The sequence below is a fragment of the Metopolophium dirhodum genome, chromosome 5, assembly GCF_019925205.1.
Source record: "Metopolophium dirhodum isolate CAU chromosome 5, ASM1992520v1, whole genome shotgun sequence".
NCBI lineage: Eukaryota > Metazoa > Arthropoda > Insecta > Hemiptera > Aphididae > Metopolophium > Metopolophium dirhodum.
Genome location: NC_083564.1, coordinates 18,234,247 through 18,258,209, shown reverse-complemented (window position 1 = coordinate 18,258,209; position 23,963 = coordinate 18,234,247). Strand labels below are relative to the sequence as shown.

The 23,963-nt window shown below is 31.6% G+C and overlaps 1 protein-coding gene across 7 annotated transcripts in view; it reads left to right on the top strand.

Moving 5' to 3' along the window:
• The window catches only part of LOC132944646 (uncharacterized), a 28,457-nt gene extending 8,422 nt beyond the window's left edge, over window positions 1-20,035 (top strand). Inside the window, exons 1-7 of one of the 7 annotated variants that reach the window (XM_061014106.1) lie at window positions 11,945-12,442; window positions 13,177-13,240; window positions 13,615-13,670; window positions 14,080-14,183; window positions 15,134-15,273; window positions 16,491-16,634; window positions 17,996-20,035. In XM_061014106.1, the coding sequence (XP_060870089.1) occupies window positions 18,052-19,440 (1,389 nt within the window). In that variant the 5' untranslated portion in view covers window positions 11,945-12,442; window positions 13,177-13,240; window positions 13,615-13,670; ... (2 more) ...; window positions 16,491-16,634; window positions 17,996-18,051 and the 3' untranslated portion in view covers window positions 19,441-20,035. Of the gene's footprint in view, window positions 1-11,943; window positions 12,443-13,176; window positions 13,298-13,614; window positions 13,671-14,079; window positions 14,184-15,133; window positions 15,274-16,490; window positions 16,635-17,995 lie in introns of those variants that run through there. The other 6 variants (XM_061014108.1, XM_061014107.1, XM_061014105.1 and 3 more) reach the window with 6 other exon arrangements.
• The last annotated feature ends 3,928 nt before the right edge of the window (window positions 20,036-23,963 follow it).

Sequence of the window (23,963 nt, the reverse complement as noted above, 5' to 3'; positions counted from 1 at the left end):
GACACGTGGTAGGACAAGGCGGTTTATCGCCGCCACGTGGAAGAGCGCAAAGCGCCTGATGCTGTGTGGTTGTTGCCGGTTCTGTCTCCCATTTCAGTGTAGTCGTGTCCTCTTCTTCCACAGACGGAGATAGCATGCATGTTGACCATCAAAAGGCAGACACAATTCCACACGATAAACCGCCTTGTCCTACCACGTGTCTTGATCTGAACTGCTGCAGTGGTTGTCCCCGGTTCTGTCTCCCATTTCAGTGTAGTCGTGTCCTCTTCTTCCACAGACGGAATTGTGTCTGCCTTTTGATGGTCAACATGCATGCTATCGCCGGCCTGCCGCAGTACGTCGGCTGATCCAATGGCCGGTACTACTGCCGGAGGAGCCGGTACTGCGGCTGCAGCGTCACCGCTGCCTTCCTCGATCGCAATAATGCATTCGGCGACACCATCATTTTCACCAAACAACCATTTAATATCCTGTAAAATTTCCTAATCTTCGAAGCTTGAAGCCGGCAGTGTAGTCGTCCCCTCCCCCCAGACGAAGACACCAAGACAAGACGGCGGCGACGGGGGAGTGGTACGTGAAAGAGCACTTTATGGTGTCCGGCGGTAAGTCACCCTATACGTTTTCCGGCCATCCGCAGAAAGACGAGATCGCAGTTGCCAGCGTCGCGCGCTCGCGGTTGCCGACACGCGAGACCATCAAGACGACTCGGCGCGGACTCGGCTGCTTCGGTCACACCAGGAGCGGTGGACGACGACGACGGCGGTGGCTAGCTGTACCGGCGCGGGCAACGATACCGCCCCGACGGTACCACGACGATGGCAGAGCGCACGAAGACGACTCGCAAAGGCGGCGGCGACAGCGGAGACTGCAAAACACAACGGGTGAGCGATACTGCAGCTGAGCTAGGAACAAGGACGTCAGCATCGCCGGACTCGAGGAAACGGATGGTGACTCGGTCGAGTCAGGGCAAAATTCACGTGAAGAGGATCAGGACCTTTGCAGCGCGGTCCGACGATCCTCTCCCGTTTTTAACCAGTGGCAATCGGTCGAGTCACGTCTCCGGTCGCCGACGGTTCCGTAGCACCAACAGCTGCCTTTGCTCGCTCAGTGTTTTAGGTCACCGTCGCCGTCGTCGCGCATCAGTCGTCTTCGGCACCTGCACATCGTCGATGCGCACAACATCGCGCACTAGCCGCTCGCCGTCAATTCGTCTCATTGCTCCCGCGGTGGCCGTCGTGGTCGGGAACTTACCCGCCGTCATGATGGTCGTCACCCGCGAGCAAACGCGCTGGCCATTGCACTCGTCCGCCTGCGGGATGTGCCGCGAGACCGTATAGAGGTGACCAGTAGCCTTATTATTGCTTTAAGCACCTTGCCATCACGCACCACTCCCCCTGCTTATTGTGTCTTGTCTGGTGTTTCCCCCCCCCCCCCCCATTAGGCCACTTTGTGCCATTTATTTATTATGTTACAAAAATGATGAAAAATGATAAAAAAAAAATGATGAAAAATGATAAAAAAAAATTATAAAAATGTAAAAAAAAAAGGCCACTTTAAGCCATTTGTATATTGTTAAAATTTGTATATTCTATAGTTAACATTTTTCAAAATTAGGCCATTTTGAGCCGTCAATCCATTGACACTTTTGATTGTACTTCAGACTTTGAAAAGTATATTCAAAAATTACATTTGTTTGTTAATAACTTAATACACAATAAAATTGTCTATTCTAAAACAAAATATTGTTTCTTTTTTACGTATTACAGTGTATTTGTATATTTATTTATTTCAACGGAATAATGGACTCCACTGAACATGCCTCTGTGAGGACCAATGCAAAGTATTAGCTACTATAGCAATGTTTTTGTCACACATCAATTATATCAATAAAATATTATAATAATGATAGGTATTTTTGGTCAGGTGAACGTATAATAATTAAAAGATAACCATAGATAACTTGGGACTTTTACGTGTATAATAAATTTTCTTGTACGCAATGGTATTTTAAAAAATAGTAATACTTTATAGTTTAATTATACTTTTGACCCCACAATAAGTAACAACTGTTCCTACCAAGTAGGTATCAGAAAAGATGCCGATGTAAAATATCAAAGCATTTTCACTACCCCAAAAGGTGATGACACACAAATAATAAAAAAGCAGGTAAGTGGATGTCACTCTGCTGTACAGTTGGTTACAAGTGGCCTAAATGGATCAATGTAATCGATGGTGTAAAATTTGAATTCAATGATATAAATCATTGTATACGAAAAACGATTCTGAGTGAAAACTGCCTATAATATTACTAAGTAGGTATATTTTATGGTATTATTGTGATTAAAGTAATTCATTTCCGTATTAGGCTTTAGTAAATATCTACTAAAGTGGGTTAAATTAATTTTTGTCAAAAAAATTACATTTGAAAATGTCATTGTGTACACTTATAAAATATATTAATATGTTCTAAATTACAAAAATTTTTACAAATTTTAGTCAGTGCTTTGCTTCTCTAACCAACGACTTAATGTTAAAGTGGTTCTGAACTCGCCAATCACATCATTCACAAAGCACAAAGCGAGATTGTTCTCTTTTGAGACAGAGTATAGATGGTATTATAATAGTGGTACGAAATTAATGAACATTAAACAGCCAATGGCCCTCGGCCCCTCGCATATGAAGCATATTAAAAAATGTATACAACAGAAAAGTCATTTTCTATTTTACAATAACTATTTTCTTTTTATTATACATAATTAATTCTATTTGTTATTTTCAACAGGTATTTCTGTATGTATTCGTATCCCATGCATTGACTTAATTTCATCTTTTAAAACCTGAAACAAATAATATAAAAATTACTTTTTTTAATTAACACCTATTGTAAATTGTTGCATTAAATGTATAAAGTTCAAAATATATAAGAATTAAATGTATAAGTATATTGATGAGACACAATATTGAATATATTAAATACTATAATATTACAAACTTTTCAATTGGTTAATAATTTTCTTTTGGTATAGAAAACAAAGGGTTTTTAGTAAAAAAGTGGAGGTTCCCATACCAAAAATAAATAAATATATTTTAAATGTCATCTAAGGAGGTTATCAATAACCAAAAAATTGTTACTATAATTAATTTAAATATTTGGAAAAGTATAGGTTTCTATATGATTATAAATTATAATTAATAACAGGCCCATAAACAGAATAGATAAAGGAGGGTTCAATCCTTCGAAATATTTCAAAAACAGTATTGATTTTACAATGATGTGTGTTTTTTTTTAATTTTTTTAATTTTTTTTTATTTTTTATTTTTGTGTCTGTCGTCATCACCTTTTAGGACAGTAAAAGTGCTTGGATTTTCTTCAACAGTAACTTTTCCGAAAGGAAAGTGAATCTAGTTCAATACTATTACCAGTTACCACAGATTATATGAAAACAGATTGTGCACTTAAATGTAAACAAAAAACGTCCTGATATGATCACCGCCAGAATCAATGTGACCATTCCAACGAACTAAAAATATTTGAAACTTATCATATACTGGTGGCTTTGATGGGGACAGTTGGGTCCCATGATAAGAAATAGGTCCTGTGATAAGAAATTATAATTGATAATCTTAATCAATAGACTCACCTGATAGTGATAACGGAGTATACGACAAAAATTTATTTGGCACATAATGGAAATAATGTTAATCCAACTCCCATACAATTCATCTGGTCATTTAAACAAAATTTTTGTCTTAATTATTTTACTCACTCAGACAATTCCAATTGCATAGCAGACTTGGATGAAATTATATCTAAAATAAATACTGATTCTTTTAATGACGAAACCATAAAAATAATAATTCCAGATAAAAATCCATTTAAATTTAAAAATACACTTAAAATAGATTACCCCAGATTATAGGAATTTATCGATGCCTCAGAAAAATGCTTTTATATATGTTTGTATATGTTTATATATGTTTTGAAAAACATAGTTGCGAAGTTTGTATTCATTATGCAAAATCACAAAAAAAATTGTATGACTCTTTTTTACTTTGTTATTTCAAATCATATGAAAATTCAGAAAAATCAATGATTGGCAATTTAATGATGCCACAACATGAATTTTATGATTTTATAGATGAGTTAGAAAACATTTTTATAAATAGGTTCAAAATTTCATGTCCCTACGGTCATTTGTTTTAGAGTTACACCAAAAACCAAAATCGATTTTCTCGAAAACAGATTTTACGTAAAAATTCCCGTTTTTCCTTAATTTTTCTTTTGTTTTTCACGTCGCTTGTGAAAACTACTGGGAAATTTTTACTTTTGACCCCCCAAAGTACCAACTAGATTCACTTTCCTATCAGAAAAGTTACTATTGAAGAAAATCCAAGCACTTTTACTGTCCTAAAAGGTGATGACAGACACAAAAATAAAAAAATAAATAAAAAAAAAATAAAAAAAAAACCACACATCATTGTAGAATCAATACATTCATCGCTTCGCTCAGAATCTAAAATAAAAAAAAAACACACATCATTGTAGAATCAATACATTCATCGCTTCGCTCAGAATCTAAAATGCAAATCGTCGTCTCCAAAAATATATTAATTTAAATTTATCACAATATCAAACAATATTTTTACAATTAAAAAATTTTAGAATGCCGGTAAATTACAAATACTTTATAATTTTTACTATAAACAATTAAAAATAATTACATATTATAATTAATTATAAACATAATTAAGTACAAAATGTTATCACAAATGGCTTTCTTTCTGATTTATTTATAAATGATTTAATATACACAATTTTCTATTTTTTTTTTTGTTTTTCTGATATTAAATTCCTATTTAAAAATTTAATAGCAGCATGAATCCTAAATCTTAAAAAATAATTAATTAAATACTCTATTAAATAGTGGACACGGATGTCGAAATACAACATTAGTCATGCTTAACTTTAACTTAATACCTACTTCATTTTAGATTCTGAGCGAAGCGATAAATGTATTGATTCTACAATGATGTGTGTTTTTTTTTTTATTTTTTTTTTTATTTTTGTGTCTGTCATCACCTTTTAGGACAGTAAAAGTGCTTGGATTTTCTTCAATACCTAGTAACTTTTCTGATAGGAAAGTGAATCTAGTTGGTACTTTGGGGGGTCAAAAGTAAAAATTTCCCTGTAGTTTTCAAAAGCGACGTGAAAAACAAAAGAAAAATTAAGGAAAAACGGGAATTTTTACGCAAAATCTGTTTTCGAGAAAATCGATTTTGGTTTTTGGTGTAACTCTAAAACAAATGATCGTAGGGACATGACATTTTGACTGAATGTTTATATTAGCATTTTCTATACACCATAAAATTTTTTGACTCTTTTTGAGCTGTTTACGGCAATTGTCAGTTTTCAATTTTTTTAGTTTTTTTTTCTATAAATATCAATAAAATTTTATCTGTTGAGTAAAAAAGCTTGAAAATTTAATAGAAGGCTCCTAGGTTATTGTTTAAAAGGCAGATGAAAAAAATTAAAAATCCTTAGTCACAGTTTTTAATTATAAGCATTTAAAGTTCAAATTTTGACAAAATACGGAAAAATCACGAAAAATAGCAAATTATTTTGATGAGAATTCATAAAAATTTTTCTTTTTAAATCTAAGATTTAAAAATTTAATATAAGATTACTCATAAGTTTGTCTACCTTTATCAAAAAAAAAATGTCTAGAAGGAACTTAAATTAAATTTTTATGAGCGTCTGAAATTTATATTTTTACAACATTTGATATTTACTCGATTTCTCATGTAACAATTTTCTTATTTTATTGTAATTAAAAAACGAATGACTGTAGATACTTGAAAATTTCACTGAATGTTTATATTAGCATTTTCTACACACCATACAATTTTGAAAATATTTTGACTCTTTTTGAGCTGTTTACGGACATTGTCAGTTTTCAATTTTTTTAGTTTTTTTTTCTATAATTATCGATAAAATTTTATCTGTTGAGTAAAAAAGCTTGACAATTTAATATAAGTCTCCTGATACATCGTTCTAATAGCAGTTAAAAAATATTAAAAATACATAGACACAATTTTTTTTTATAAGCATTTAAAGTTCAAATTTTGAGAACATTCATCAAATTTTTAATTTATTAATTATTTTGTGGTTAAAAATGTATAAAATGTTTAACTTTTATGGCTAAGGATTGAAAATTTAAAACAAGGCTCCACGTTAATAAGTTATATATAAATTACTTTATCCACAATAATATCATCAAATATACTTGGTAAAATCATAGGCTGACTGACCGTTTTCGCTCAGAATCGTTTTTCTTATACAATGATATTATATCATTGAATTCAAATTTAACACCATCCATTACAGTGACCCACTTGTAACCTACCGTACAGCAGAGCGACATCCACTTATCCACCTTTTTTACTTTTCTATTACTTTTACCAAAGTACAATATTATGAGTATTGAGTTGCAATTGAAAAGTTCACTGAGCTTAAGAGGGCGCACTAGTAGACAAAATATGGCATAAAAACATTGTTTCGTAATTCCAGGAATACGGCTTATTGAAGCGTTTTACAGTATAAATACCTATTACAAAAATTGTAGAGGAGAATTTTTTCTAGAAACGTAAGAAGCCCGATTTTCGATATTCTTATTAATTAGTAAAATAATTAATTGATAAAAAGTTTAAAAAAACGTGTTAATTTACCATGCGATATTGGACGATTGGAACAAGATATCAAAAATCGGGCTTTTTACGTTTCTAGAAAAAATTCTCCTCTACAATTTTTGTAATAGGTATTTATACTGTAAAACGCTTCGATAAGCCGTATTCCTGGAATTACAAAACCATGTTTTTCGGTAAAAAAAACATTTAATTACGCTCGTCATGTGCTGCGCCCATTATAGGCAGCGGCAGCGCTCGATACTAGGTGTTCATACCACCACCCCGCGCGCGATAACAGCAGTACCGCACCATAGGTCAAAACGGGTTTTCTATCGCAGCCGTGCGCCCGTACATAGTTTATAAATAACCCAGATAAGAAAATGATTATTATATTATATTTCATGACAAATATTATTTAATTTTGTTCGGTTTTATATTTTGTATTCGTATCTGAATTTCATACCTACTAATAAAAACTATACTTTTGTTCTTCAAGTAATACACTAATACGGCTTATTGAAGCGGTTTACAATAAAACTACCTATTATAAAAATTGTAGACGAGAACTTTTTTAACAATCGTAAGAAATCCGATTTTTGATATCGTATTACAATCGTCCAACATCACATAGTAAATTAACAAGGTTTTTAATTTTTTAACAATTAATTATTCAACTAATTAACAAAAATATCGAAATTCTGGCTTCATACAATTGTTAAAAAAGTTCTTCTCTACAATTTTTGTAATAGGTAGTTTTGCTGTAAACCGCTTCAATAAGCCGTATTACTGGAATTGCGAAACCATGTTTTTATGCCATATTTTGTCTTCTATAGTGCGCCCTCTTCGTATTCGAATTTTATACAAATAAAAACTATACTTTTGTTCTTCATGTAATACGGCTTATTGAAGCGGTTTACAACAAAACTACCTATTACAAAAATTGTAGAGAAGAACTTTTTTAACAATCGTAAGAAACCCGAATTTCGATATTTTTATAAATTAGTTGAATAATTAATCGATAAAAAGTTTTAAAAACCGTGTTAATTTACCATGTGATATTGGACGATTGGAATACGATATCAAAAATCGGATTTCTTACGATTGTTAAAAAAGTTCTCGTCTACAATTTTTATGATAGGTAGTTTTGTTGTAAACCACTTCAATAAGCCGTATTACATGAAGAACAAAAGTATAGTTTTTATTTGTATAAAATTCGAATACGAAGAGGGCGCACTATAGAAGACAAAATATGGCATAAAAACATGGTTTCGTAATTCCAGTAATACGACTTATTGAAGCGGTTTACAGCAAAACTACCTATCATAAAAATTGTAGACGAGAACTTTTTTAACAATCGTAAGAAATCCGATTTTTGATATCGTATTCCAATCGTCCAATATCACATGGTAAATTAACACAGTTTTTAAAATTTTTTATCGATTAATTATTCAACTAATTTATAAAAATATCGAAATTCGGGTTTCTTACAGTTGTTAAAAAAGTTCTTCTCTACAATTTTTGTAATAGGTAGTTTTGCTGTAAACCGCTTCAATAAGCCGTTTTACTTGGATTACGAAACCGTGTTTTTATGCCATATTTTGTTCAATAGTGCGGCCACTTCGTATCCGAATTTTATACAAATAAAAACTATACTTTTGTTCTTCAAGTAATACGGCTTATTGAATCGGTTTACAGTAAAAATACCTTTTATAAACATTGTAGAGGAGAACTTTTTTAACATTCGTATTTTTGATATCGTATTCCAATAGTCTAATATATCGCATGGTAAATTAACAAGTTATCTTCTTACTTTTGATCAATTAATTATTTAACTAATTAATTAAAATATCATAACGTGCATCTTACGATTGTTAGAAAAAATTCTTCTCTACAATTTTGGAAACTGAAAATGTCCGGAAACAGTTAAAACAAATCAATATTTTTTTAAATTTATTGTGTATAGAAAACGCTAGTATAAACAACCAGTGAAAATTGCACGAATCTATAATAAAGGTCATTTGTTTTAGAGTTACACCAAAAACCAAAATCGATTTTGTTAAACCGATTTTGCATAAAAACTCCGGGTTTTCCTTCATTTTTTTTTGTTTTTCTCCGTGCTCGTGAATTTTTAACTGATAAATAAATTATATTTAAAAAAATTGTTTCTATGTATTTTTAATATTTTTCAACTGCTATTAGAACGATATATCGTGTATAGAAAATGCTAATATAAACATTGAAATTTTAAAGTATGTACAGTCGTCAGTCACTCGTTTTTTAATTACAACAAAATAAGAAAATCGTTACATGAGAAATAGAGTGTATATCAAATGTTGTACAAATATGAGTTTCAAACGATCATAAAAATTTAATTTGACTTTTTGTAAATATTTTTTTTGATAAAGGTAGATAAACTTATGGATAATCTTGTATTACATTTTCAAATCTTAGATTTAAAAAGAAAAATTTTTAGAAATTCTCAACTCAAAATAATTTGTTAATTTTCGTGATTTTTCAGTATTTTGTCAATATTTGAACTTTAAATGATTATAAATAAATACTGTGTCTAAATATTTTTAATATTTTTCAAATATCATTGTAACAATAATACAATATAGTAGGAGCCTTGTATTAAATTTCAAGCATTTCTACCCAACAAATAAAGTTTTATTGACATTCATATAGAAAAAAAGACTAATAAAATTAGAAACAGAAAATATTCCTAAACAGTTCAAAACAAATCAAAATATTTCGAAAATTTTTTCGTGTATAGAAAATGCAAATATAAACTACCGTTGAAAATTTTATGTATATACGTTCATTTGTTTTAGAGTTACACCAAAAACCAAAATCAATTTTTTCAAAAACAGATTTTGAGTAAAAATTCCCGCTTTTCCTTCATTTTTTTTTGTTTTTCACGACGATTTTGAAAATTACTGGGAAATTTTTACTTTTGACCCACCAAAGTACCAACTAGATTCACTTTCCTATCAGAAAAGGATACTGTTGAAGAAAATCTAAGCATTTTTACTGTAACAAAGCTGATGACAGACACAAAAATAAAAAAACACACATCATTGTAAAATCAATACATTCATCGTTCCACTTAGAATCTAAAATAAAATGCCTACCGGAAAGTTGAATTAAATTGTTATGAGTGTTTGAAGCTTACATATTTTTACAACATTAGAATAAAGATATTGACTCGAATTTTCATGGAACGTTATTCTTATTTTGTTGTAGTTAAAAAACGAATAACCGCACATTCTTGAAATTTCCACCAAATGTTTATTTTCTTTACTTGATAAAATTTTCAAAATATTTTGACGCGTGTTTTGAGGTGTTTGCGGAAATTTTTCATTTTCAAATTTTTTATTTTTTTTATATAATTATCTATTAAATTTTATTTGTTAGGTCAAAAAGCTTGAAAATTTAATACAAGGCTCCTCACAAATTGTTACAATATATCTTTTTAAAAATATTAAAAATTCATAGTCCAAAATTTTTTTTATAAGCATTTAAAGTTTAAATGTTGACAAAATAGAAATTTGTTTTTTCTGTAACCAAAAAACCTAAAAAAAAATATAAACACTTTAAACAATTTTTTAATAGCAATTTTATGTTCATTTGTGGACAAAATTAGATATTTTAACCAAAATAAAAGATTTTAGTTAATTTGTTGTAACTTAAAAATATTGTTCTTGAGTACTTGAAACTTTTGAAGTATATTATTATATATTATACAGACAATGACACTTTCAAATGCAATTTTTTTGACAAAAATGAATTTTGCCTACTGTAGTACGAATGTCTAATACTAAAAAAAAACGAATTTGACATCCAGCTTTCAGAAATAATTTATCAGAACTTTTTAATGTTAGTTTACGAATAAAAGATCGATTGTAACAAATTATTGTAATTTATAGTAGTAGGCTTTTTCACAAACCAATTATTTTTTTTATTGTGTAGGTTAAGTTATAGAATTTTTTTATATTTATGATATATTTCATTGAAACTATAAACAAAAATGTCAACAATTATTGAACAGTAATTGCTATTTTACCAAATAAAATATTTTGTCACCATCACATTATCTGTTTATAAGTATACAGTAGAAACTCGATTAATCGTCACTGTCGGGACCAGGACTATGAGGGTTAACCAAATAGACGATTAACAGAAAATCAGCCATAAGCCCATAAACTTACATATTTTACAACGTGTGTACATATATTTTCATTCAAAAATAATACAAACAACTACCGTACAAAATAATCTGTCGAAAAATAAATTACAAAATACCGTTTGTTATTTAATTTAAATAGGTATTTGTTATTCAAAAAATATTATTCATCGAAACTTGAAACAATCCACTGTTACTTAAATCATAGTTTTCAATAGGTGCTCAATGAAATTTTCCAAAGATTTATTAATTTGAACTTAGGTTAGGTATATTATGCTGTTTATAGTAATATCAACTACCTATTTAAATCATTATTAATAGATACGTATATAGGAGAATAATCAACTATCGTACGAAAAGTGCTTCAGGTTAAAACGTAAAAGACGCAACATGGTTACTAAAAAATGTATTTACTCATTACGAATCATTATTTTATGTGTATTTTAAAAAAGTAATTACTAATTAGGTTACAAATGTATATCAAGCCATCTGGTTAAATTTGTTGTAATTTATGTATTGATACACATATTTAAGTAATCAGGAGCTTTCATTAAAAAGTAAGTCTAGCGAAGATCGAGTGCGCGGCGTAATGGTACGTACTACGTGCATTAGAAATACACGGGTGACAATTTACGCAATTGTCAATGTCAATATTGTATGGACCCGCACAACTAGACTGTTCGTGAAATAATAATGCGCCTCTCCTGCGAGAATGCCGCGTGAATCTCGCAACGGAGACATGGGCGTGGTTACGTCCAGCCGCGACGGCGGCGATACGGCGCACAACGCCATCTCTGGAGCGTTACATACGTAACACTTTTACTATTGCACACTCTTAATTCAATAATTCAAATTTCAATATTATGGTATGTAAGTATATACAATAAATTAGCATTGGTATTTGTGGTCACACTGATTTGAGAGACAACCAATCAGAACACCTTATTCATTTTTTACATTGCAGCATAGGAAGACAGTGCACAATATTCTGTTTTCATCAAGCGTTTTACAGTATAAATACCTATTACAAAAATTGTAGAGGAGAATTTTTTCTAGAAACGTAAGAAGCCCGATTTTCGATATTCTTATTAATTAGTAAAATAATTAATTGATAAAAAGTTTAAAAAAACGTGTTAATTTCCACCTTGGTTTTCATATTATAATTTGTGCTATTACCAATGTAATAAATTTAAAAAAACATGATTTTTGAAATTTTTTCTAATAAAAGTGTCCGTGTAACTGATAATAATATCTGTGATAGCTGACAATGATAACAGAGTCGGCTGTCTTGCAACTTGCAATCGTTCGGAGTCTCAGACAAGTCAGACATTCTCTGTGTCTATACGCTTGTAAGGAACTTAGCAAAAGGCATATGAAGCATAATTTGTCACACGTTTTTTAGTGCTTACTGCGTTTTATACTGTGCTTCATAATATAATATACCTACACAATATTATTACAATGTCGATTCCTAAGAGTGGTTGTTCTTTTAAATGCGTAGTGAAATCGTGAGGATAAATGAAAATGCAAAAAGAAACTGTTCGTTTTGTTTTCTTTTCCCAAAGTCCTCGCTCGGTAAGTGTTTTATAATTATATTACAATGATGTTAACTATAAAACAAGTCAATAATGGTACTCGTTGAATATACAACATAATGTTACACAGTTACTACACATGCCTAATTTTTTTAGTCTAGTGAACGATAAGACAGGTCTCAACAAATTAAAAAATCTGTGTACATTATGCGTAACGAGTACCAAATCAATTGTGTTATGTACAGTGGTCGGGACGCTAGTAGTTTTTTGTAGCACGCTACAGATAGGTACTCCCCCAAAGAACGTAGCTTGCCGTTGCTATTTTTTTTTTTTTTAATGTAGTGTGCTGCTTCTACTGCTATTGTTTAAATGTAGCGCGTTACTTTTACACTACATTTTTTTTTTAATCTTCCAATTGAAAATTGGTAGTTTATAGTTTGTACTGACCTAACATTTGGTCACTGGACGGGTTTTAACCATGCTAGTTAATCGTGGATTAAACACGAAAAATTCATTAGTATACTCATCTTTATTATTATATAAATAAATAAATATGATAGTTATCAATGATCATACTATTTTAACTATCACCAAATAGGTATTGAAGGTAGAGATAAAATAATGGGAATTTTTGATACGCTAACCGAAAATTACTAGCGCACTAAAGTATAACGCTACATTAGGTGTATTGTAGCGTCGCTACAATTAGCACGCTATTCCCAACCACTGGTCTTGTAGTATAAAATATTAACTATTTTTTTGTTACACTTTTAGGTGTGAAATTTGGTTAGAAAGCTATCAACTGCCTGCTGATATTCTATCAAAAACAAAATGTTAAGTAAGTTGTATAGAAAACAATTTGAGAAAAATAGGTTTTTCAATGATTTGGAATCTAGTGAGTATATTTTTAAACATGAAATACAAATTAAACAAATCATAACACTTAATGCCGTCCCACTTTGAAATATCAGTAATTTACATTACACCAATATTATTATATTATTATACAATCAAATTCAGAAATTACGGTTAATATAAAATAACGAATAATAAAGATTTAAGATGTACTATACCTTAATTATGGTCCCTTGGAGCTTAATAATGAAGGGCCCCATGCCCCACAGTACAAAGTCTACTGACCGCCCCTGAACAAACACTAGATGAATACAAAGCTCATATTATAATATAATTAACCTTTTTGTGTGATTTCAGATACTACATAATTGACAACTTATCAAGAAAGTGGAGCCTTCCAAGTTTTTGAATAGGTACGGATTAATAAATAATTTAATATTTACTGTATTATTGGTTTATGAATATGGTGTAGAGTGAAATGTAATGAACTAACAGCTTGATATCAAAAACTACGATGACAATATCAATTCTGACTTCTAGGTTGAACGGATTGTTTCTATGAATATCTTTTTCTTTTTTTGAAAAAAAAAAGTAACTAGTAATTTCATTATAATCTTGATATGCAGTTTGTAGTGCTTTAATTTAATTTAAAATAAATATTATTATTAAAGTAAATAAAGCAAACTTATAACTGCTGGGGAAAAATTATAACTTAAGCTCTTAATGGACAGATATGGTTACAAAGTTTATCTTTTTAAATACTGATTCGGATCGTTTATGTATCAAATGTCCACAAATTTTCTTATCATATTTTTATTTCAGAAATTTAACTTTATCAAAATGATGTTTTATTCGGACTGGTCAACAACTATGATGGCCATATGATTGTACCTTTTATATTGGATTGATCATTGCTGAAACATCTAGTGAGTATATTTCGAGGTATATTTTTAAACATTAAATATAAATTAAACAAATCATAACACTTAATGCTGTCCCACTTAGAAATATCAGACTATGGACTGTCAGTTATGCAGACGTATGAAGTACATGAGTGGTGTGGTTACAAATTGTGTTTTAAAATTATGTCTAGTGATTTGCATACTTATGTAAATGGGTGATGGGATTAACTTATTTTACAAGTTACTGTAACAAAACTAGTTTGAAACAGTTGCCCTACCTTTCTATGTAAAGTAATTTACACATACCTACTTTGAGTTACTTTTTTTGTGCTAATTTTGTCAAATAACTTTATTTTTTATAACCAATTAAAAATATTGCAATAGCAATTTGCACATGCTCTCTCATAAGTCTTAAAAACCGACCAAAATTCCAACTTCAGTCGCCATCAAGTTAATCAACTTTTACCGTTTTAAACCAAGACTCCATGGTAGCATTACTCTGGCGTATTCCATTGTTATTGTTGACTTAATTATTCATAATAGGTGTCCAAAGTGCTAAGAAAGGTACACACTTAACTTTAAACTCGTGTAATTATGATTCATCATAATATTCATTACTTATATTTTTATAATAATTTACTGAACAATCTAGTAAAACACTAGATTTGACATGTTCTTTGATAGGCTGAAATCTATTACAGTACAACATGGAATTTCTCGTGTCGGATTTGCATAGAAATTTATTTATTTCTTCTGAATAATCTTTGCCTTTGTTGTACATTCATTTGACAATTGGTGGTTAACATTACACTTGTTTCTCATCGTACCAATGGCATTTTTGGTTTTTCCTGTACTACATGGAGACAACAATATTACTAAAAATATTTTGAACCAATTTTCAACACATTACAAACTCCTTGAACAGTTAACATATCCAATCAATAACATTATTTCTTTTTTTGTTTTTTCTACAGTCTTACTGTCGTTTGTCTCAAATTGAAAATACGTATAGACATGGTTTACTATGATTTTTGTGTAATCATTCACAGATGCTTATGATGATGACATTAGACCAGTCATTTTTTTCAACAAATACTCTGTAACACCAGTTAAGGTAATTGAATATGGAATTAAAAACATTCCATCTTATACACAAGATATTATTTGTGCATAACTGAAATCCGTCACTGTGTTTGTGAATACGGCTCAAAGTCAGTTTGTGTTTCAAAACAAATGCTTTGTGAAATTAAGACTATGTCGTGTGCTGAACTAATCATCTCAACAACGGGAAACGTGACACTCGAATTTCTAGGTAAAGGGACATTTACAACTAGAACATAGTACAGAACTCTTTTGGTGTTCTTGTCAATTTTCCTGACCAGTTGCATCCAAATAACCAGTTACTGGTTTTTGATTTTTAATCAGTCTTCTTATTATGTCTAACTGTTCTTTACTATAGCAGTGCACAGGCGGTTTACCGACATGCTGTACAAAGTTGTTTTTCATTATCGTTTTACATCAATAGAATATTATGAAAATCATCTTCATCATAATCATCAGCAGTCAAGGCCTCAGATCTAATTTTTCTGACATAATCTTATTTAATACCTTGCAAATTGCGACAATTCAACTGAGTGGGCGATGCCTCGTCAACTATGTTTGACCTGAAGGAAAATGCTTCAGTTTTTTTCAGCATTTCTTTGTTCAAGTCTCGCTGAAACCCTTTCACGTGGTTCCTGAGACCATTGTCATCAGGATTATGATGATAATAATTCAAACCAGAACTATACACCGCCGCCGCTAACGTTCCGTTTGCAGGCTGGACTTAAATCCTAAAAGTCTTACAACCCTCATGACTACTATACATGTACACGTTACAATGATTTTTAAAATATCTGACCATTTTTGCATCAACAATTCATGTATTGTTCTCAGTTCTTATGCGCTTTCTTAACATAATAGGATATTTATTCTTGTCCAAATGGGTTTGACCTTTGAGATCAACATAAATCAAATGAAAATTTGAAAGATCTTTCAAAACACACAAAATCATGGTTGTTGTGTTGTTTTGGAAATTGATTATTTGTTTCCAGAGGTAGAACCACACCAGACTTTCTAGGCGTTTTTTTATAGAAAGCATTCTTGAGGGGGCTTGGTAGATGATGTTTACCGTTTGTTATTTTACATGGGGTAACAAAAAAAGATTCATCGGTTATGTTTACAGGTAGAATTGAAGTACTACTACTAAGTATTAGTTGCTCTCTTAGACCGAATGAAATCAATTTCTTTTGATGCATTCGTATATTCTAATGAAACATTGTCACTTTGCAGAAGTTCAAACTCTATGTGCACAGAATAAGAACTGCAATTTTCAAACATATCGTTATCATTACCAGAATTTTCATTAAAACAAAAACTATTTCATCAATCAATGTTATCTATGTTATTCATCGGTAGACACGAGGGCAGATAAAGGTACTTTTTACATTGTTTGTACACTTTATAACAATTAACTCTATTTGCAGTGACTTTAATGTGTCTACATATGTCAGTTAGAGTTTATTATTGTAATTTAAAAAATTGTTAGACGTGTAATTACAAAGTTCAATATACTTCATTATTGTGCCTACTGGCTACTATTATTCATTTCTGATATATTAACTACATCATCACATTTCATAGTTTCAATACACTTACAAAAGCTGAAGTTCTTCTTTAAATAGCATTTACTATTGATTGTTTCAACTTGTGATCAATATTTTTCTTAAATATCATATTGCAAATATTACTTACACAACTGTCAGAAACCGAGACATTCTCAAAATTTAATTTTGGATATTCAGTTATAAAATAAAGAGCTACCTCATTAAATTTATCTTTTAAACTCATTTTTAAGATTATAAACTGTTTAGCTATTGAGTCTAAAATAGTAATTCGTCGACACTCATGTATGTCAACCATGATTTATGATAGTATATCATGCTCATACGCGGTCGTACTTGCGGAACCAATGCAGTTTACCAACCCCCTCACAATCTTAATTTTTTTTTTCAAATGACTTGTTTTTTTTATGCTTAAGACGATGGTGTAAATTTTTTTTACCGGAAGTTATAACCTTCCAAAGTTTTCGATTTTACGTTTATGTGCTTGAGCGCAACGCTACTTGACTGCCACGCGCAGCGCCTCTGATAAATTTTAATTTTTTTACCATATTATGATCTAAGCCTTATACTATAAATAGACGGGCAATAGTAGCAGTTCGAACGATAGGACGAGAGGGCTCTGCTGACGGTACACCGTGTACTGTGCACGTGAGCATTAATGAGTACAATATTTTTAAAACCATACCAGACGTAAAGTACGATAAAATACTATGTATTCTGTGTAGTATAGTATTTGGTACGATCAAATATTATAAGTAATAATACATTTGTACTTCGTATTTTTTGCTTTAACTTAGGGTATATCGTACATAAGTCACAAAGTAAGCACCTATACAATATTATTTTATACAATTACCAAGAGTGGTAAATCCGACATCAAATTTTTCTGAATCACTGTGTTATGCCTCACTACTGCTCATATAGTGCATATGGTATACGGAAGGCTCGTCTATTAGTGTAAGGTCTATAGATGTGAATGGTCAGCTGATTCACATAAGAAAAAAAATGCCAATGCCCATAAGTTCAAGGACACGTCCCCTCTTTTCCAAATAGTATTAGCATTTGTGGGAGGTTGGGTTAGGTTGAGCTAGCGTCTGTACTTCATTATAATTAATTTATTCCGTAGTTCGTACTTACAACGTGTTAGTAATTTGTTGTTTGCATGGTTTTTAGATTATAACGTAGAACGTTTGGAGCGGACTGCTACGTCGTCGGACCTAAACGGAGAAATGTACGAATTACCTAGCCTGTTGAAAACGGCGTACTACGCTTGTAACAAGATCGAGCGTAACAAGTTCGACTTGATGGAAGCACCGGACGTGGATATCCAAGACTGTTGCGTGGCGCTGTTCGAAATTTTAAAAATAGACAAAAACCTAAACGACGGCAATGATAGGCTGACCATGTTCAGCAGATCGCAATTCCCCGTCAATGACCAGAGGTTTAAAAACATATGCGAAAAAGCAGCGTTGCACGGGCACATCGATTGCCTGAAACTTGCTCACGAGATCGGCGTCCCTTGGAGCAGTATGTTAGATTACGCCGAGGATATGGCGTGCGGCAAAGCTGCGGAATCGGGAAATCTAGAGTGTCTAAGATACGCCTCGGAGAACGGGTGCCCATGGAACGAGATAACGTGCAGCAATGCCGCGGAAAACGGTCACATGGAGTGCTTGGTTTATGCAAGGGAAAACGGGTGCCCGTGGAACGAGATGACGTGCAGCAATGCCGCGAAAAACGGTCACATGGAGTGCTTGATTTACGCAAGGGAAAACGGGTGCCCCTGGGACGAGGACACGTGCAGCAATGCCGCGAAAAACGGTCACATGGAGTGCTTGATTTACGCAAGGGAAAACGGGTGCCCGTGGAACGAGATAACGTGCAGCAATGCCGCGAAAAACGGTCACATGGAGTGCTTGGCTTACGCGCGGGAAAACGGATGCCCCTGGAGCGTGTATACGTGCTTGCAGGCCGCGGCAGATGGACATTTGGAATGTTTGGCTTACGCACGAGAAAACGGGTGCCCCTGGGACGAGGAGACGTGCAACTGGGCCGCGAAGAGAGGACACCTGGAGTGCTTGGTATACGCACGGGAAAACGGGTGCCCCTGGAACGAGACGACGTGCAGATATGCCGCGGAAGGTGGACATTTGGACTGTTTGATTTACGCGCGGGAAAACGGATGTCCCTGGAACGTGTTTACGTGCAGCGAGGCCGCGGGAAACGGTAGCATGGAGTGCTTGAAATACGCACTGGAAAACGGGTGCCCCTGGGATGAGGAGACGTGCAGCCGGGCCGCGGAAAACGGTCACAAGGAATGTCTATTTTACGCACGGGAAAACGGGTGTCCCTGGAACGAGAGTAATATGTGCATTCAGGCTGCGGTAGGTGGACAATTGGACTGTTTGGTTTATGCGCGGGAAAACGGTTGCCCCTGGGACAAGCAGACGTGCACCTGGGCCGCGAGATTCGGTCACCTGGACTGTTTGGTTTACGCGCGGGAAAACGGTTGCCCCTGGGACAAGGAGACGTGCACCTGGGCCGCGAGATTCGGTCACCTGGAGTGTTTGGATTACGCACGGAAAAATGGGTGTCCCTACGACGACTGTCTGCCTTAAGACGGTCAGGAAGAATAAATATAATAATTTAATATAAAATTAATGTACATATTTACTATAGTGAACGATAAATGTTTATTTTTCAATAAAATAGACTTATCTATTTCCAACGATATGTTGCAACAATAAACTCGGTTTGCCATTTGATAAAATATTTTAATTTTTCACATCATGTACGATGGATTATACGAGTGATATTTTCGTAATTGACACCAGAGTTTAAATTAAATGTAACCTATTTGTTGTATAAGTAAATAAAAAGTGGTTAATTTAAATTGCCTAAAATGTATAGATTAGAATTAGATAAGTAGTTACATTAAAACTATTAACCTAGTAAGTAGTAAGTTGGTATGTAATAAAGTATTTGTATAAAATTATTATGAAACTAATTATCTTACAGTCTTCCATATTTTTTGACAAATGTACATATTTAAGGCATAATTAATAACTGTGTATAATATTAATATTATCTTGACTATTTTGGTAAAAATTTGGTTTTGTTAAACTGCTGTAAATACTTAATAATAATTTTAGAACTTAAATTTATCTGTGCTTTGATGATTTGAATAAAATTACAGAGGGAAGTAGTATGAGACGCAGTTTCTTTTTTCAATAGATTTTCATTATCATACAAATAAATAAAAAACCACAAGCTTGACTTAATAAATGTATTACAGTTCAGAGGCGTACCCAACGGAAGGAGAGGGTATACTTTTTCCATGTAAAAAGAAAAGCCCACGTTTAAAAAACTGTGTTATTATAATTTTTAGATTTTATTGGATACACTATGAAATTCTTATGAATAGCATAAAAAAATTATCAATTCTTAACTATAAACAGTTTATACATTTTCAACTAGAAAATAATTTGCAAATTGTATGGTATATATTCCAGCATAATATATAATATTGTATACATCATGTGTAATATATTGTATACTTATCATAAGAAAAAAATGTATACATAATAATATGTATTATACCTAGACCCATGGCTAAATACACTGGTAACGTGTACAATGGTCAATGACTAAATATTATTAACTAGGTGGGCATTTCAATAAGGTTATATAAATAATAAAATAGGTAATCAAAAAAGCAAGTTAAACCTCAAAAAGAATACTGAACCAATAAAACTTTTTGTAAAAATATTATTGTCAAACTACATTTCTTATTCTTCCCTGTTTTTAGATAAAATATGTTTACATTTAACTGATAATCAATCTTTCTATATAATTTTTTTGGATATATAGTCCAAAATATGCATTACACATTTGATTCTGTAAAGCTGCCCTAAAACGTAATCTGTCTTAGGTTATTGTTACCAATAATACATACTATAGACATTTTAGAACTTGCATGATGAATATTGATTTTATTGTGATTGTTGAGGGTAGTATAGTAATATGAATGTATAATTTTAATTTTTTGTTAGTGCTCCCCCAAAAAAAGACATTTCTAAATAGGCCCAAGACCCACGGTTCTATGATAAGGATTTTATAAATATTAAATAGTCTTGAAAATAATATGGTGTAATTATTGAAAAATAAGGTTAAAAAAATGTTTTAAGTAGTAATTTTATATATCTAATATAATTTGTTAGTAACTTCTTCCTATTAGTAATTTTTTGGTTGCAAACATATTCCAATATTCCGTCCCAACTTCATCTTTCTTGTTTACTATTATCTACAAAACAATTAAAGTTTAAATATTTAACCATACAATTAAATAATAAAAAATCGAAATGTTTGTAAATAGTATACAATAAATAATAATTTTTTCAAATAGTCTTCAGGTCATTATCGAGATTTACACAAGCAATGGCATCACAGGATGATACAAAATCACTATCCACTAAAATAGGTTTTCCAACTATCATTTTACACATACCTTTAAATGGCATAATGTTTTTGGGAATGTTTAATAATAAAATTAAAAAATAATATAAGCATTTTACATCTTACATCCAACAATCACTGACATACCGGCTAACGACATAAATATTTCCATTAAAAACAAAATAAATATGACATGGCAAAGTTACTAGGATTCTGTTTCGCCTTCCAACAAATTAAAAAAAAATCAAAAAATGCACCCGAAACAGACGACAAGAAGTCACTCTAACCAAAGTAAGAATTGGACATACTTCTCTGACTCATTCTTTTTTAATTAGAAAAGATCTACCACCCATATGCAACCAATGCCAAGAAGACCTAACCATTGAACACTGCCCAAACCTCCAAAACATCAGAAATACTTTACAAATACCCAACAACTTAGAAAAAGCACTCCATGAAGACAACACCATAAAAATATTAAACTTCCTTACACAAATTAACATTGTACACAATCTTTGATCAATATGTATTCTGCATTCATAATTTAAGACTTTTGCAACTTTTTAAATGTAATTATTAATTTAACTCACACAATGTAAAATGTATACATGGCTAATCACCCCAGACGTTGAAGCCTCTTTTTCTTTCATTAAAAAAAAAAAATATAAGCATTTATGAAAAAGTGGACAAGTGTGTATCGCTCTGCTGTTCAGTAGTTTGTCAAGCATGTCGTTGTAATGGATGATAAATCATTGTATATGAAAAACAAGTATGAGCGGAGATGTTGTGTCAGTCTGACTTACTTGTAAAAATAATACAATTTAATAGTTTAAAAGAAATTAATAAAAATCGATAATATCTCATGGCTATGAAAAGCCTAACTTTCCGGGGAACTTTTTCTTTTTTATAGAAGTAGTATAACTTGTTGGAAAAATTTCAACATTTAATAAAAAATTTTATGGCTATAAAAATAGCGGTTAGGTAGCCGTGAATAACAAAAGAAAAATTAAGGAAAAACGGGAATTTTTACGCAAAATCTGTTTTTGAGAAAATCGATTTTGATTTTTGGTGTAGCTCTAAAACAAATGAACGTATATATATGAAATTTTCACTAGTTGTTTATATTTGCATTTTCTATACACGATATAATTTTAAAAATGTTTTGAACTGTTGAGGAACATTTTCAGTTTCCAATTTTATTAGTATTTTTTTCTTTGCATGTCAATAAAACTTTATTTGTTGGGTAAAAAAGCTTAAAAATTTAATACAAGGCTCCTAATATATTGTTACAACGATATTTGAAAAATATTAAAAATCCTTTGTCACAGTTTTTATTTATGAGCATTTAAAGTTCAAATCTTGACAACATACGGAAAAATCACGAAAATTAACAAATTATTTTGAGTTGAGAATTCATAAAAATTTTTCTTTTTAAATCTAAGATTCGAAAATGTAATATAAGTTTGTCTACCTTTATCACAAAAAAAAAAATGTCTACAAGAAACTTAAATTAAATTTTTATGAGCGTCTGAAATTTATATTTTTACAACATTTGATATCCACTCGATTTCTCATGTAACAATTTTCTTATTTTATTGTAATTAAAAAACGAATGACTGTAGATACTTGAAAATTTCACTGAACGTTTATATTAGCATTTTCTGTACACCATAAAATTTTACTATGGTTAAAACTCAACTTGTCTAGGTTAGGTTAGGTTAGTCACAATAAAGATACAAGTCGGGAGTTGCAACAATGTATATTACATTTCTCGTTGCAATAACAATTCAATCATTATAATCACACACGTTCGCCATACAGATAATTACTGATTATACTAATTAGCGGCGTGAGCAACGCAAAACGCGAAGTGTACCTATTATCATACTATTGTTGCTGTATATATCAATATATTATAATTAGATCGGTTTTACACGCCTGCTAAACGGTTCACATTACGTACTTACCCGCATTGTAATATTATGACGTATTGCAAAGTGTACATTAGTCCTCCTGTTGAAATATTCATGTACCGACGGCAGACATTTAACTTGAATGCGAAAAGAGATTAAAAAATCGCACTCGTTCGAATATCGACATTTTATTGTCTTACGTCAATCGAATTCCTCCATTAATGATTATATCTGAAAACAGCTTGGCAATAATATTATATATATATATATACATAGTGTTACATTACAAGAAATTGCGCATTATTTCTGTGCCGATACTATACAACAATATCGTGAAAATATTTTTCGACCGCAAAATAATATTTACCACGGGAAGTATCGAGACTTATCGACCTATAGATAATAATACAGGACGGACGGTCCGATTTTGAACGTCCGAAAATGTAAGTAGGTTCGTTTTAAACGATTATTGGGTATATAATCTTTGGATTGAAATTTGTTTAGAGAACAACCGACGACTACATTTCGTTAAAATCCGAATAGAAATTTTAAATGAGTTTCACATGAGTCATCGTTTGTACAACAACAATTAAAAGTGCATTCGTCAATTATATAATATATTATGCCCCCGCAGTGATAATGCTATATATTATTATTATTATTATTATGATTTCGCCAAACGATTAAATATTATAATAATCGCATCGTTTTCATTGTCTCCGACCACGCGCATTGTTTGGCCACAGAGTATAAGACATTTTTTTATAAAAAAT